Source organism: Ornithorhynchus anatinus, chromosome 16 (assembly GCF_004115215.2).
Source record: "Ornithorhynchus anatinus isolate Pmale09 chromosome 16, mOrnAna1.pri.v4, whole genome shotgun sequence".
Taxonomy (NCBI): Eukaryota; Metazoa; Chordata; class Mammalia; order Monotremata; family Ornithorhynchidae; genus Ornithorhynchus; species Ornithorhynchus anatinus.
In genome coordinates, this window is record NC_041743.1 from 45,695,798 (window position 1) to 45,709,359 (window position 13,562).

General features: G+C 58.1%; 1 protein-coding gene across 1 annotated transcript; it reads right to left on the reverse strand.

The window, feature by feature from the left end:
* ZMPSTE24 (zinc metallopeptidase STE24) lies at nucleotides 1-6,797 on the reverse strand. Its single transcript, XM_029081487.2, has 10 exons — nucleotides 6,605-6,797; nucleotides 5,618-5,764; nucleotides 4,730-4,816; nucleotides 4,237-4,353; nucleotides 3,926-4,078; nucleotides 3,169-3,310; nucleotides 1,939-2,126; nucleotides 1,685-1,789; nucleotides 1,259-1,402; nucleotides 1-360 (listed from the first exon to the last, which is right to left on the reverse strand). Exons 1-10 carry the CDS (start codon nucleotides 6,722-6,724, stop codon nucleotides 136-138), a joined length of 1,428 nt encoding a protein of 475 aa, XP_028937320.1. The 5' UTR covers nucleotides 6,725-6,797; the 3' UTR covers nucleotides 1-135.
* Between the last annotated feature and the right edge of the window lie 6,765 nt (nucleotides 6,798-13,562).

Sequence of the window (13,562 nt, forward strand, 5' to 3'; positions counted from 1 at the left end):
TCAGCCCGGCCGGGTTTCGGCACTGAACGATTCTATGTTTAAAATGGCACGTTTGTCTGTGCGTGTCCCCCCCCGCCCCGTATCGACTGCCCGCCCACCTCCCCATCCCCCCGGGGTCCCTCGCCCCCGCCAGGCTCAGTCTTGCTTTGTGTCTTTCAGGGCCTGCAGTCTCTCCAGGAGGGGCGGGTGGGAATAGTGCCACATGGAGAAGATCCAGTCGGAGACCGGGAAGCCCAAGTTGTCCTGGTTCAGTTTGATCAAGGCGGAGTACAGGTCTTTGGCCTTGCCCAGCTCCTTCGCGAAGGCGTCGGCTTGAAACTCAAACCTGCGGCTCAGCACCGTCAGGCCGAAGGAGAGCAGCTGGGGAGAGAAGGGGAGCGGGTTGGCGCCCAGGCCGGCCGCCGACAACGGGAGTCAGGAGACCTGGGCTCCGGTCCCAGTGGCAACCCTGGCCATCAAGTGCCCTGGCGGGAGCCTCTGAATCACTCGGGGCCTCAGTTTCCTCTCCTGTAAAGTGGGGAGAGCGATCCCTGCTCTCAATCCCAGCCGGGGGGGGAGGATTCTCACTGGCTGCCAGCCCCCCCCACCCCCGTCCCCTAGACCCAGGTGCCTCCCCTAAGGCCCTATTATCTCATCTATCTCGCCGCCGACTCCTCACCCACGTCCCATCTCTGGCCTGGAACACCCTCCCTCCTCATATCCAACACACAATTATTCTCTCCACCTTGAAAGCCTTATTGAAGGCACATCTCCAAGAGGCCTTCCCTGACTAAGCCCTCCTTTCCTCTTCTCCCACCCCCTTCTGCATCACCCTGACTCGCTCCCTTAATTCATCCCCACTCCTGGCCCTACAGCGCTGCATATCTGCAATCTATTTCTTTATACTAGTGTCTGTCTCCCCTTCTAGACTGAAAGCTCACTGTGGGCAGGGAATGTGTCAAATTATTGTTGCAGTGTACTCCATCTGTCAGCAAAGTGCTCTGCACACAGTAAGCACTCAGTAAATACAACTGACCGACTGACCGGTGGGGGTGGGTGGTCCAGGAGTTTGGGCCCCCCGCCCAGCTCGGAGCAGCAGTCCCCGCCCTGTCCCACCTCCACCCCCTGGTGCCCCCAGGGTCCCCAGAGGGCTTATCTCTGAATGGAAAGTTTGGCCCGGGGCCAGGCAACCTAGCAGACAGGCGGGACTTGGTGAGAGGACGGGGATGAGGGATGGCGGTTCCCGGCCCCTACCCGGACGGCGGAAGCCAGGCGTTACCTCATTGTAAGGGGAGAAGATGAACTGGAAAATGATCATGAGGCCTATCAGCGTGGGCTGGGAATCGTAGAAGCCGAAGGCGGCGAAGAGCTCCCGGCGGCCGATGAGCGCGGCGAACAAGAAGAAGCAGAGGAAGGAGTTCACCTGGGAAGGGGGGGAAGGCAGAACCACCGAGTGGCCACTCCGCTCGCTCCTGCCCTGGGGGTCCACAGATCCGTGCCTCTCCAGCGGGTGTGCCTCCTGGTCACTGGGGAGCTTTGCACATGCTCCCAACGGCTTCACCCCAGCCAAACCCAGGGACTGAAGTCTCCTCCGGCCAAGACTGAAACTCAAACTGCGGCGGGCTGGGCCCATCCCCATCGCCCTCGTCCTCCTGTCCCTCTGTGGTCCGTCCGTCCACCCGCTCTGGCCCCAGATGCCCCTTACCTGGCTGATGATGATATTTTTGACCGTATGGCCCAACTTCCAGTGGCCCAGCTCGTGGCCCAGCACGGCCAGGACCTCCTCGTTCCGGCAGCCTTGTTTCTTACTCTGGAGCCCAAGAGAGATGGGGAGGAGTCGGGAAGCTGGCCCAGGTCACCGATCGGCACAATTCGGGAGGGACCGAGGCTGTGGCCGCTCCCCGCCCACCCACTGCAGCCCCCGTACGCCAACCCGGAGGGTGGGATCACAGAGCTGACCTGGACTTTGGGCTTGACCTCTGTCCCGTCCCCTTCTTCCGCGCCGGGGCGGGGCTCGGAACGGGAGGCCTCCCGCTGGTCACTAGCGAGCATGCTGTAACCCTCCAGAAGGGTGTCGAAGAGCACGATCCTCTTGTTCTTGAAGAAGCCGTAGAAATAGGCATTGCTGTGGGAGGAGCGCTTGGAGCCTGGGGAGAGGGAAGGGTCGGTGAGACGGGTGAAGTCAAGTCGGGGTCCGTGGCCCCGCTGGGCAGTCTAAGCATGGTTTCCAGGCACTGGACACAGCTACGGCCAGGCTCAAGGCTGGCTGTGGCCGAGTGTGTTCAGGAGAGTAAAATCACTGGCAGCGGCAGCCGTGACATAGCACCCGATAAACAGTTAATCTCCGATGATCACTAACTATCCGACAATGACTCTCTCTGCCTTCAAAACCTTACTGACAGCACATCTCTTCCAAGAGGCCTTCTCTGACTAAGCCCTTCTTTCACTCCCTTCTGCATCATTCCCTTCATTCATCCCCACCCTACAGTACTTATGTCCATAACCATAATTTATTTCTATTAATGTCCACCACCCTCTCTAGACTGTAAGTTCGTTGGGGGCAGGGAATTAATCTATTATACTGTTATACTGCCACTAGTCAACTGTGTGACTGTGGGCAAGTCACTTCACTTCTCTGTGCCTCAGTTACCCCATCTGTAAAATGGGGATGAAGACTGTGAGCCTTCCGTGGGACAACCTGATTACCCTGTATCTACCTTAGCGCTTAGAACAGTGCTCTGCACATAGTAAGCATTTAACAAATACCAACATCATTATTATTATTATACTGTACCCTCCCAAGCGCTCAGTAGAGTGGTCTGCACATAGTAAGTGCTCAATAAATACAACTGACTGACTGGGCTCCCACTGCTGCAGTACTAGTCATAGTACAGTGAACTATGCTGGGCGTCTACAGGGTGCAGAGCAATGTGCTGGGGGCTTACCGAGCTGCCCTGGAGAGCCTGGCTCTGCCCACTCTCCCTAGTTCTCCCCTACTGCCCTGAGCTGTCCTGGCTGGTTCTCTCCCCGGCCACCGGCCCCCCCGGAGGTGAGGGAAGGTGGCAGGGGTCCTGGCCTGTTTCCGGGGGCCCTGGAGTCAATTTCTGACCGACAACATAGGGGGGAGATTTGTGTCCCCGACCCCACCCGCCACCTTGCCCTGGGGCTTTCCCACGGCACAGCCCTCACCCTCCACCACGTAGACTTTGGTCAGGGGAAAGTCGATGCTCTTGGCCATGATTTCGATTTCATCCTTGAGTTCCCCCTCGGGCAGCGGGATGAACTTGTCGAACAGCGGGGCGATATAGTCGGCGTAGATGGTGACGAGCACCTGCAGGGCGCCGGAACAGGAAGGACGGGTGAGCGTGGGGAGGCCCGGAAGGCAGACAGAGGCTGGTGACGGCTAGGGAGGCCGGCTGGCTCCTGGAACAGCGTGACCTCCCCCCGGGCTCCGAGGGGGCACAGCGGAGGCCAGAGCCCTGGCGGCAGCCTGGGGTCTCCCAGGCCGGCAGAGTGGAGCCCCGCCCTCCGCCCCGACGTCCAAGACCAGCCCCCGGAATTCCATCCCAGCCCCCAACTCCCCGGCTCTGCAACCTCGGACCTTCAGCCGCCCGGCCCAACTGGCCCAGGGCTCCATCCTCACCAAGGCTGGCAGAGGGCCAGGCAGGCCCAACGCTGCCCCGCTGGCACCCGAGCCTACGGCGTGGAACACCGACAGTGGGGACCTGGGTCTTTCCCCAGAGGGGACTAGGTTCCGGTCGGCACCGGCAGGGGGGAAGGCGGGCCTTCTGGTAGACCAGCCTGTCACACGTGCAGTGGGCTACCCTGACGCAGCACCTGCACCAAACACATCCCAAGCGCCAAACCTTCCCAAAGCTACACCCTCTGACCAAGGGGGTCCGCCGGCCCCGTGACAGCCCGAGCCACCCGGGAGGCCTTCGCTCACTAGGGAGACGGCCAGGGTGAAGAGCCAGGCGTAGATGAAGAAGTAGTCTCCGCCGATCTTTATAATGTGGAGCAAGAGGGACGTCACTGGCAGCAAAATGCATTGGGTCACGACAAACTTCTTGATGGCGTCCTTGACGAAGAAGCCTAGGGTCTGTAAACGGAAACGGCCGTGGGTATTTTGGAACGGCTGGAACCAGGCCAGGCCACCGGTGCTGCGTCCCGACGCCAGACCGGACAGCCGGAGCCTCCCCCGGCCGCCTCCACCCTGAGCTCGAATTCCCTCCCCTCCACGGCCCTGTCCCCGATTACCTGCTGGTTGAAGCCGTGCTTCTCCTCGATGACAAAGGTGTTGTAGAGGCTCCAGGGGAGGGCACTCACTGCGCTGAACAGGGTGGCCAGGAGCAGGAACAGCAGCGACTGGGTGATCTGGGCACGGGAGGAAGAGTCCATCTCTGCTTCCACCCTGCTGCTCCCCTCACCCCGCCCTGCCCCACCTGTCCCCCGCCCCGCCCCCACCCCCATCCTCATCCCCACGGGGGAGGCCTCCCCGCCCAGCCCGGCTGTGGTCTGGCAGGAAGGAAGGGGTGAAGTCAGCTGAGCCGGAAGCAGAGAGCGATAGAACTGTGTCTTTGAAGCACCTGAGGACTCCAGGAGGAAGTCGCTAGAGGGGGGCTAGAGTGGAGCTGGGGTGGGGGCTGGGGCCAGGCTTCGCAGAGGGGGCTCTGCCACTCTTGGTGGGGGCTAATTGCGTGGGGGGGGATGGACACCGTCAGCCCCTCAGCAGGGCACCATGTCCCCTCACCTCATACTCGGCCCCAAAGCCAGCCCGTGCGCAGAGTCGGCCGGAGACCCGCCACAGGAACGGGATCCCTCCCAGGAGCAGGATCAGCTGCAACAGATACACGTCAGCGGCCGATGCGGGCACAGGCACCGCAATCGCAGCAACACGGGCAGAGGGGCGACGGGAGAATTTCTGGCTCAGCTGGGGGGGGGGGGGGGGGGCCGTTTGCCCAAGGGCGGTGTGAGGCTCAACAGGAGAGCGGCCATGGGAAACGAGTGCCAACAGCAACTCAGGAGGCCTGGCTTCCAGTCCCCACCCCCGCCCGCCCAACGAGGAGTGACAATTCACTGGGAGGCAGTGCGTTCCAGTGGACGGTGCACGGGCCGGGTCTGAGAAGACCCAGGTTCGGGTCTCGGGCCTTGTGAGGTGACCTGGGCAGTCAATGGACCTCTCTGGACCTCGGTGCTCTCATCCGTCAAATGGGGAGAGGATGCCAACTCTCCCTCTTCCCCCAAGAGCCTTATGGAGCGTGGGGACTGGGTCCGATCTGATCCCTGGCATCTGCCCCAGAGCTCAGCACGGTGTTTGGCACAGGGCAAGGGCTGCCCCCACGCTGGCTTTGCTAGTGCTAGTCACAGTCAGTGTTAGGGCAGTGTGGGGCTTCTGGCCTCTGGCCTCCCCAGCTCGGATTGGGTAGGTGGGTGGGCAGGAGGGAGAGAGACACAAGTCCACGGGACCCAGGGTTTTCCCGGAGGTGGGGGCGGGCGAGGGGGCAACGCGCTGACCTGTCTCACAGCTCAGACCCCACCCCTCCAACTCCCCTCCCTCTGCCCTGACCGCCGCCCCAGCTGGGGCCTGAGGGACAGGAGATTCTGGGGGAAGGGAAACACGGCCAGGGGCTGGACTCACCGTGCCTTCCGTCTCCGAGTACAGACCCGACCAGAAGCTGAAGGTGCTTTTGTCCAGCTGGTACAGGCGAGACTTCTCGAAGGTTTCCGAATCCATGATCTGCCCCAGCTCCTGCGGCACATGGGTGGTGGCTTGGTACACCCTCCTCTGAAAAAAGGGAAACGTGCAAACGAACACGACGTTATGCAACGCCCGGGAGCCAATGTCCTCGCCCCGCTTCTGATCTGGCAGACGGACCTGGGAGAGATGCATTTATCGAGCGCTTACTGTGTGGCAGGCTTTGGGCCAGGCCCAGGGGAAGAGACGAGACTAATCGGGTCATGAATGGTCCCTGCCCCACAGGCTAATGGGGAGGAAGAAGAGGTCTTTTTCTAAAATCCCCATTTAACAGTTGAGAAAACGGAGACCCAGGGAAGTTCAGGGCCATTCGGGCAAGAGATGGAGCCGGGCCTAATCAATAATATTTACTGAGCCCTTACTAATAATAATGTTGGTATTTGTTAAGCGCTTCCTATGTGCAGAGCACTGTTCTAAGCGCTGGGGGAGCTACAGGGTAATCAGGTTGTCCCACGTGAGGCTCACGGTTAATCCCCATTTTGCAGATGAGGTCACTGAGGCCCAGAGAAGTGAAGTGACTCGCTCACAGTCACCCAGCTGACGAACGGCGGAGCCGGGATTCGGGAAGCGGGGCTTAGTCTGGGAAGGCCTCTTGGGGGAGGTGCGCCTTAGGGAGGGCTGGGGGGGGGGGAGGAGCGATTGTTCGGCGGATTTGAGGAAGGAGGGCGGGCGGGGGTCGGAGGCCACGGTCCGGCGTCCGGAGGGTCCCGGGGACCCCCAGGCCGAGCCACGTGCGCGGGCCTCCGGGTGAGCCCGGGGACCGGATCGCATGACCGGCCCGCGGAGGGGCAGGAGGAGCAGGAAGAGGAGGAGGAGGAGGAGGAGGAGGGTCGGTCTGTCTGTCCTCTCTCCGCCCGCACCGCCACTGACCTGGCGCTGGGCCAGGAAGGTCTCCCACAGATAGACGGTCCAGGAGAAGAGCAGCACGGAGCAGAAGATGCGCGTCTCGGTGGGCAGGTCCTGCAGCGCGCTCAGCAGCGGAGCCCACATCGCCGCCCGCGCCGGGCCCGGTGTCACAGCGATCCCCTTCCCCCGGCCCGGCCCCGGCCCGGCGCGGCCCGGCGCGGCTCGGCCCGTCAGCGCTCCGCCCGGCTGCCGCCCATCCCCTCCTCCCGCCGCTCTCAGCGGTGTCGCCCCGATCGCCTTCCCCCGTGACTCAGCGGTGTCTCCCCGATCCCCTTCCCCCACGACTCGGCGGTGTCTCCCCGATCCCCTTCCCCCACGACTCGGCGGTGTCACCCCGATCCCCTTCCCCCATGGCCTTCCAAGGTGTCCCCCCGATCTCCTTCCCCCACGACCCGGCGGTGCCCCGCCGATCCCCTTCCCCCGGCCCCCCGAGCGGCGTCGCTCCGTTCCCCTTCCCTCAGCGCTGAGCTAAATCACAGCGACCCTCTCGGCCCGTGAGCGGTGACCCACCGATCCCCTCGTTCATTCATTCATTCGATCGTATTGATTGAGCGCTTACTATGTGTAGAGCACTGGACCGAGCGCTTGGAAGGCACAATTGGGCAACTGATAAAGACCCTCCCTGCCCAACGACTGGCTCGGGGGAGAGACAGCAGAGCAAGAGAGAACAGAACAAAAACCCTATCAACAACAGAAATAGAATCAAGGGGATGTACGCCTCAATAACAAAATCAATAGGGTGATAAATAAGATATACAAACGAGCACACTGCTGAGGGGAGGGGAAGGGGCAGCAGCGGAGAAGCAGCGTGGCTCAGTGGAAAGAGCACGGGCTTTGGAGTCAGGGCTCATGAGTTCGAATCCCAGCTCTGCCACTTGTCGGCTGTGTGACTGTGGGCGAGTCACTTAACTTCTCTGTGCCTTAACTTCTCTGTGCCTCAGTTCCCTCATCTGTAAAATGGGGATTAAGACTGTGAGCCCCACGTGGGACAACCTGATTCCCCTATGTCTACCCCAGCGCTTAGAACAGTGCTCGGCACATAGTAAGCGCTTAACAAATACCAACATTATTATTATTAAGGGGGAAGAGCAGAGGGAAAGGGGGGGCTCATCCGATACTGGGGGCAGTGGCCCCCCGATCCTCCTCCCCCAGAGGTGATTGAGCGAGCCCCTTCCCTCGGGGCACTCTGAGCCATGACCCACCGAACCCCGTCCCCCCCGGCCCTCTGTACGGTCCTTAGCCCAGTGCTCTGCACACAGTAAGCGCTTAATAAATACGACTGAATGAATGGAGTGCATGCGCAACGCTCGGTGTCACAGATATCACCCTGGCGACCCCCCCTCCGCAGCACAACAATAATGATGATGGCACCTGTTAAGCGCTTACTATGTGCAAAGCACTGTTCAGGTTGTCCCACGCGGGCTCGCAATCTTCATCCCCACTGTACAGATGGGGTAACTGAGGCACAGAGAAGTGAAGTGACTTGCCCAAAGTCTCGCAGCTGACGAGGGGTTGTCGGGATTTGAATCCATGACCACTGACTCCCCAACCCGGGCTCTTTCCACTGAGCCATGCTGCTTCTCCAAGCAGCAACAAGAGAAGCAGCATGGCCTAGTGGATAGAGTACGGGGCCTGGGACTCAGAAGGACCTGGGTTCTAATTCCAACTCCGCCACTTGTCTGTGTGACCTTGGGCAACTCACTTTTCTGTGCTTCAATTACCACATCTGTAAAATGGGGATTAAGACCTCGAGCCCCACGTGGTGCATGCCACGCACCAAGGGGAAGGGTCGCTGACCCCCCCACCCCTCTCCTTTCCCCTTCCCGCCTGCAAGGGGGTCGAGGACTGTGACAGAGGGTTCTGCATTGCCCTGACTTGCTCTCTTGGTGCCCCCACCCCTCAACCCCACTGCACTTATGTACATATCTCTCATTTACTTGTATTGAAGTCTGTCTCCCCATCTGTCTCACCTCTGGACTGTAAGCTCGTTTGGGACAGGGAATGTGACTGTTTATTGTTGCATTGTACTCTCCAAGCGCTCAGTACAGTGCTCTGCACACAGTAAGAGCTCAATAAATATGATTGAATGAATAAATGAACGGTTGCCCAGAGGGAAGAGTCCCTAGTTCCCTGGGTGCTCCCTACCTTCCCACCCAAGGGACACCGGAGAATTAGAAATGCACCAGAGATGGGGACCCTGGCACCCTCATTCCCCCTCCCCCCCGATCCGAGCACCTGGGATTTGGGACTGCATGAGGAAGGAATCGCCAATCCCGCCTTCCCCGCAACCGGATCCCACGCCCCAACAAAGCAGGGCAGTGGCCTCACTAGCGTGTCAACAATCACTCATTACAACTAACGACTTGCTATGACTTGCGACCGAGGCCCTAATGGACTCCCCCCCTCCGCCCCCGCCCCCCCCCCCCCCCCCCCCCACCCGGCTGGGAGCCCCCGAGTCACCACCTGCTAGGGGAACCTGCTTTGGGTCACTGGGCTCTACGGATCAGCAGCCGCAGCGCCGTACCTTTTCTCTTTCGCCCTAGCCCCGCCACGTGCCCCCCTCCCCCACGCCCAGGACCCCTCCTCACCGCCCTCCCGGCAGGCCGGCCCTCCTCAGTCCACTCCCACCCAACTCCTCCACCCCTTGCGCCACCCCCGCCCTATCCCGGTCATCCTGTCCCACCAGGACCCCTCGTCCCCCTCCCCACTGAACCGCTACCACCAGTTCACTCCCATTCACCCCCTTGCTACCGTTGACGCCATTCCCGACCCACGCAACCTCCCCCGACTCGGCTAGGCGTGGCCTGTGTAACTCCCACTCCGTCATGGGGAAGCTTCCTCTCATCCCGGACCGGTTCCTGGCCCAGTCATTGCTCCTCCTCGTCACCAAAAGCTGGCTCTCCTCAGTTGACAGTCTCCCCTCCCGCTCTCTCTAGAGGGGGCCTAATCTTCTCTCATTCCCCTAGACTCACGGGGCAAGGGAGAGGAGTCGACCTCCTTCTCCCTCCCCAGTGCCACTTCCTTGTCCCATCCCACCACCCCCATCCCTCTCTTTCCCTTCCTTTGAAGTCCACCTCTCCTACCCACTCTAATTAGTAGTCACGGTCATCTACCACCCTCCGGACCCCTCCTCCAACTTTCTTAACCCTTTTGATCCCCTTCTCACATTCCTCCTTCATTCTCCATCCCTACATTGATCCTCAGAGACATCAATATTTACGTGGATGCATCTCCTCTCATTCTAGTTCCATGACTTCCTGCTCCACCCCACCTCACACGCTCACCAATTTGGACACATATTTGATTTTATAATTTCTAGACACTGGTCAATCTCTACCTTCACCAATTCTGAAATTCCTCCACCAGATCACAACCTCCTCAACTTGCTTTCTTTCCCACACACCCACCCCCAGCAAACCTATCCCTTTCCTCCACAGAGAACTCCATTCTTTTGATCCCCTCCAATATTCTACAGTCACCCTTCCCCACTGGGTTTCCCTACCCAAACCACCATCTTCGACGCGTAAACTGATGCGCTCCGCACCACCCTCCCCACTGAACTCAATTCCCTTGCTCCCCTGTACCTTCGCCAGTCTCCTACCACTAACCTGCAACTCCGGATCACCCCCACAGCACACTTCCTCTGCTCCCGTGCCCGAGCTGCAGAGCTGGAGGAAATCCAGACATCTCTCCGACCTTGTCAACCTTCGATTTCTTATCGGCTTCAATTCCACTCTCTTCACTGCGTGATACTTCTCCTTCAATCAGTCGACGAATGGTATTTATTTGGCGTTTATTATGCGCAGAGCACCGCATTAAGCACTTGGAAGAGTACAAGATAATTAGTTGCCCCTAACGAGCTTTCAGTCTAGAGATCTAGTCCTTCCTAATTTACTCCCATTCCTGCTCCCGCCAGCTGTTCCAGATATATAATTCTCTCCTCAAACCTCCAGTTGCCTCCATAACCCACCCCCCCACCATCTCTTTCCCCTGACCCGGCCCCTACATCATCAACAAAATTGAAACCATCAAGCAAGATTTCCCTAAATCTCCGGTCCTCTCCAATCCCCCTTAACTCCTTCACCCGCTTCACCTTACACTACCCCCTGCAGAAGCTCAAGATAAAATCTCTCGCCTCCTCTCTAAATCTACCCCCTCCATCTGTGCTTCTGACTCCATCCCTTCATACCTTTTTAAAAACACTCACCCCCTTCCTTCTTCTCTTCCTGACTGCCACCTTCAACTGTTCACTTTTCAACGACTTCTTCCCCCATTGCTTTCAGAAATAACTATCCCCATCCTAAAAAAAAAAACCCTCCCTTGACATCATGGCTCCCTCCATTTCCCACCCCATGTCCCTCCCTCCAAACATCCACTGTCTCCATTTCCTCTGCTTGACTCCCTCTAATCTGGCTTCTGCCCCCTTCACTTTAATAATAATGTTGGTATTTGTTAAGCGCTTACTATGTGCCGAGCACTGTTCTAAGCGCTGGGGTAGACACAGGGGAATCAGGTTGTCCCACGTGGGGCTCACAGTCTTAATCCCCATTTTACAGATGAGGGAACTGAGGCACCGAGAAGTTAAGTGACTTGCCCAAAGTCACTTTGCAGAAACAGCCCTCACCAGTGACCTTCTCGCCAAATCTGACGGCCTCTACTTTATCCTAATCCTCCTAAGCCTTTGATACTATAGATCAACTACTGATCTATAGGCAACTATTTGATACTATAGATCGCTTCCTTCTCCTTGAAACTCTACCCACTCTTAGCTTCACTGAAACTGTTCTTGTGGTTCTATCGCTGATTTTCCTCAGTTTCTTTTGCTGGCTCTCCCTCTCATCCTCCGACAGTGAGGGTCCCTCAAGGCTCAGTTCCAGGTCACTGTTCCCCATCTACACCCACTCCCTTGGAGAACTCGTTCTCACCCACGGCTTCAACTACCATCTCTATGCAGATGATTCCCAAATCTACATCTCCAGCTCTCGTCGCCAAATGCCGTCGGTTCTGCCGTCACAATATTGCTAAAATCTGCCCTTTCATTTCCATTCAAATTGCTACCACACTGATCCAAGCGCTTATCCTATCCCATCTTGACTACGGCACCTTCCTCCTCGCTTGCCTCCTGGCCTCCCATCACCCCCCCGCCCCCCTTGTCCATACTTCACTCTGCTGCACGGATCATTTTCTTAAAAAACGTTCAGTCCGTCTCCCCTCTCAAAGAACCTCCAATGGTTACCCATCCACCTCCGCATCACACAGAAACCCTTACCCTCGGCTTTAAAGCACTCAATCAGTTCGCTCCATCCTAGCTCAACTCACTGACCTACTACAACCCAGCCCACACATTCCACTCCCGTGGGGCCAGCTTACTCACTGTGCCCCGTTCTCATCTATCTCACCACCGACCCCCTTTCCCACATCCTCCCCCTAGTCTGGAACTCCCTCCTCCTCCATATATGCCAGACCACCACTCTCCCCACTTTCAAACCATTATTAAGGTCCCACCTCCAAGAGGCCTTCCCCAATTAAGCCTTTTTTTCCCTGGCTCGCTCTCGTCTTCTCCGTGCACTTGGACCTGTGACCTTTGGTTCTCTGCCCCACCCTCAACTCCACAGTGCTTATTTACAATTCTTTATGGTCTAGATTACTTATTCGTCTATCTCCTCCTCCAGACTGTAAAGTCATTACGGCAGGGAAGGTATCTGCTAATTCTGATTTACTGTACTCTCTCAAGCCCTTAGCATAGTGCTTTGTGCATTTTAAGTGCTCAATAAATACCAATGATTGATACTGCCAAGGTTACAGGCTTATAAAACAGGGAAGATGGTGGTGTAGGCTGCAGTGATGGGAAGGACAGGATATCTGGGCAGGAAGATGAGTAGTTCTGTTTTGGACATACTGAGGTGACCTAGAACAAGTCCACTAGCCTCTCCGGACCTCAGTTTTCTCATCTGTAAAGTGGGGATCAGTCTCCCTCCCCAAGTCTCCCTCTTTGACTGTGTACCCCATGGCCACCGAGACTACGTCTGAGCGGGTCACCCTGTATCAGCCCTCAGAACAGGATCCTCAATAAATGCCATAATAATAATGATAATAATAATAGTGGTATTTCTTCAGCATTTACTTCATGCCAAGCACTGTTCTAAGCACTGGAGTAGATATAGGCTAATCAGTTGGACATGGTCCCTGTTTCACATGGGGCTCACATTCTTAAATCGCCATTTTAAAGATAAGGTAACAGGCACAGAGAAATTACGTGACTTGCCCAAGGTCACACGGCAGACGGGTGGTGGACTCGGGATCAGAACCTACACATCCCCTGACTCCCAGGCACGAACTCTTTCCACTAAGCCACACTGCTTCCTTAATGCCCTACCTGGGGGCGGGGGAGCTAATGGGCCAAGAGTGTTGCGTTCATTAGGTGCTCATTCTGTCCCGGTCCTGGTCCTACCAAAGCAGTCTATCACACCCCGGGCCACACAACTAAAAGTGACAGTCGAGGAGGGGGTCCACTCATTTCTGTCTCCCCTACCCACTTCCCGCTGGAGAAACGCCAACCACGGACAATCAGAAGGGAGCACGAACCTCCCGAGTGCCTAAACCCTTCATCTCCCGAGCCCTTCTGGGCGTCGGGAGACCTCCGGGCCCCGCAGACCCGACACGACGGGCAAGCCGGCGGGCGGGGTGAGCACCGGCAGGGCCCCGCTTGGCCTATCGGTGGCTCGGCCCCGGTCACCGCCAGGATGGCTGGAGGAAAGGGAGGTCTCCCCGGTCACGGATCCGGCCGCCTCCGGCCGCGTCCCTGTCCCCAAGCCACACTCCCCAAGGAGGGGAGACCCTCCACCAAACCCGGGCCTCCTTACCGTGGTTCCCGGCCTCGAACGCTGCGGGACTGCGGCACGTTCCAAGACGCGGCCCTTCC

What these genes read in the sequence shown, in the direction of transcription:
- ZMPSTE24 (XM_029081487.2), bottom strand. Translation starts at nt 6,724, where the DNA reads ATGTGGGCTCCGCTGCTGAGCGCGCTGCAGGACCTGCCCACCGAGACG. An exon ending in CAAAGTCTACGTGGTGGAGG is followed by an intron (nt 2,127 to 3,168) that starts GTGAGGGCTGTG and finishes CCCTCTCCCCAG; the next exon opens with GCTCCAAGCGCTCCTCCCAC. An exon ending in AGGTCAAGCCCAAAGTCCAG is followed by an intron (nt 1,790 to 1,938) that starts GTCAGCTCTGTG and finishes CTTGGGCTCCAG; the next exon opens with AGTAAGAAACAAGGCTGCCG.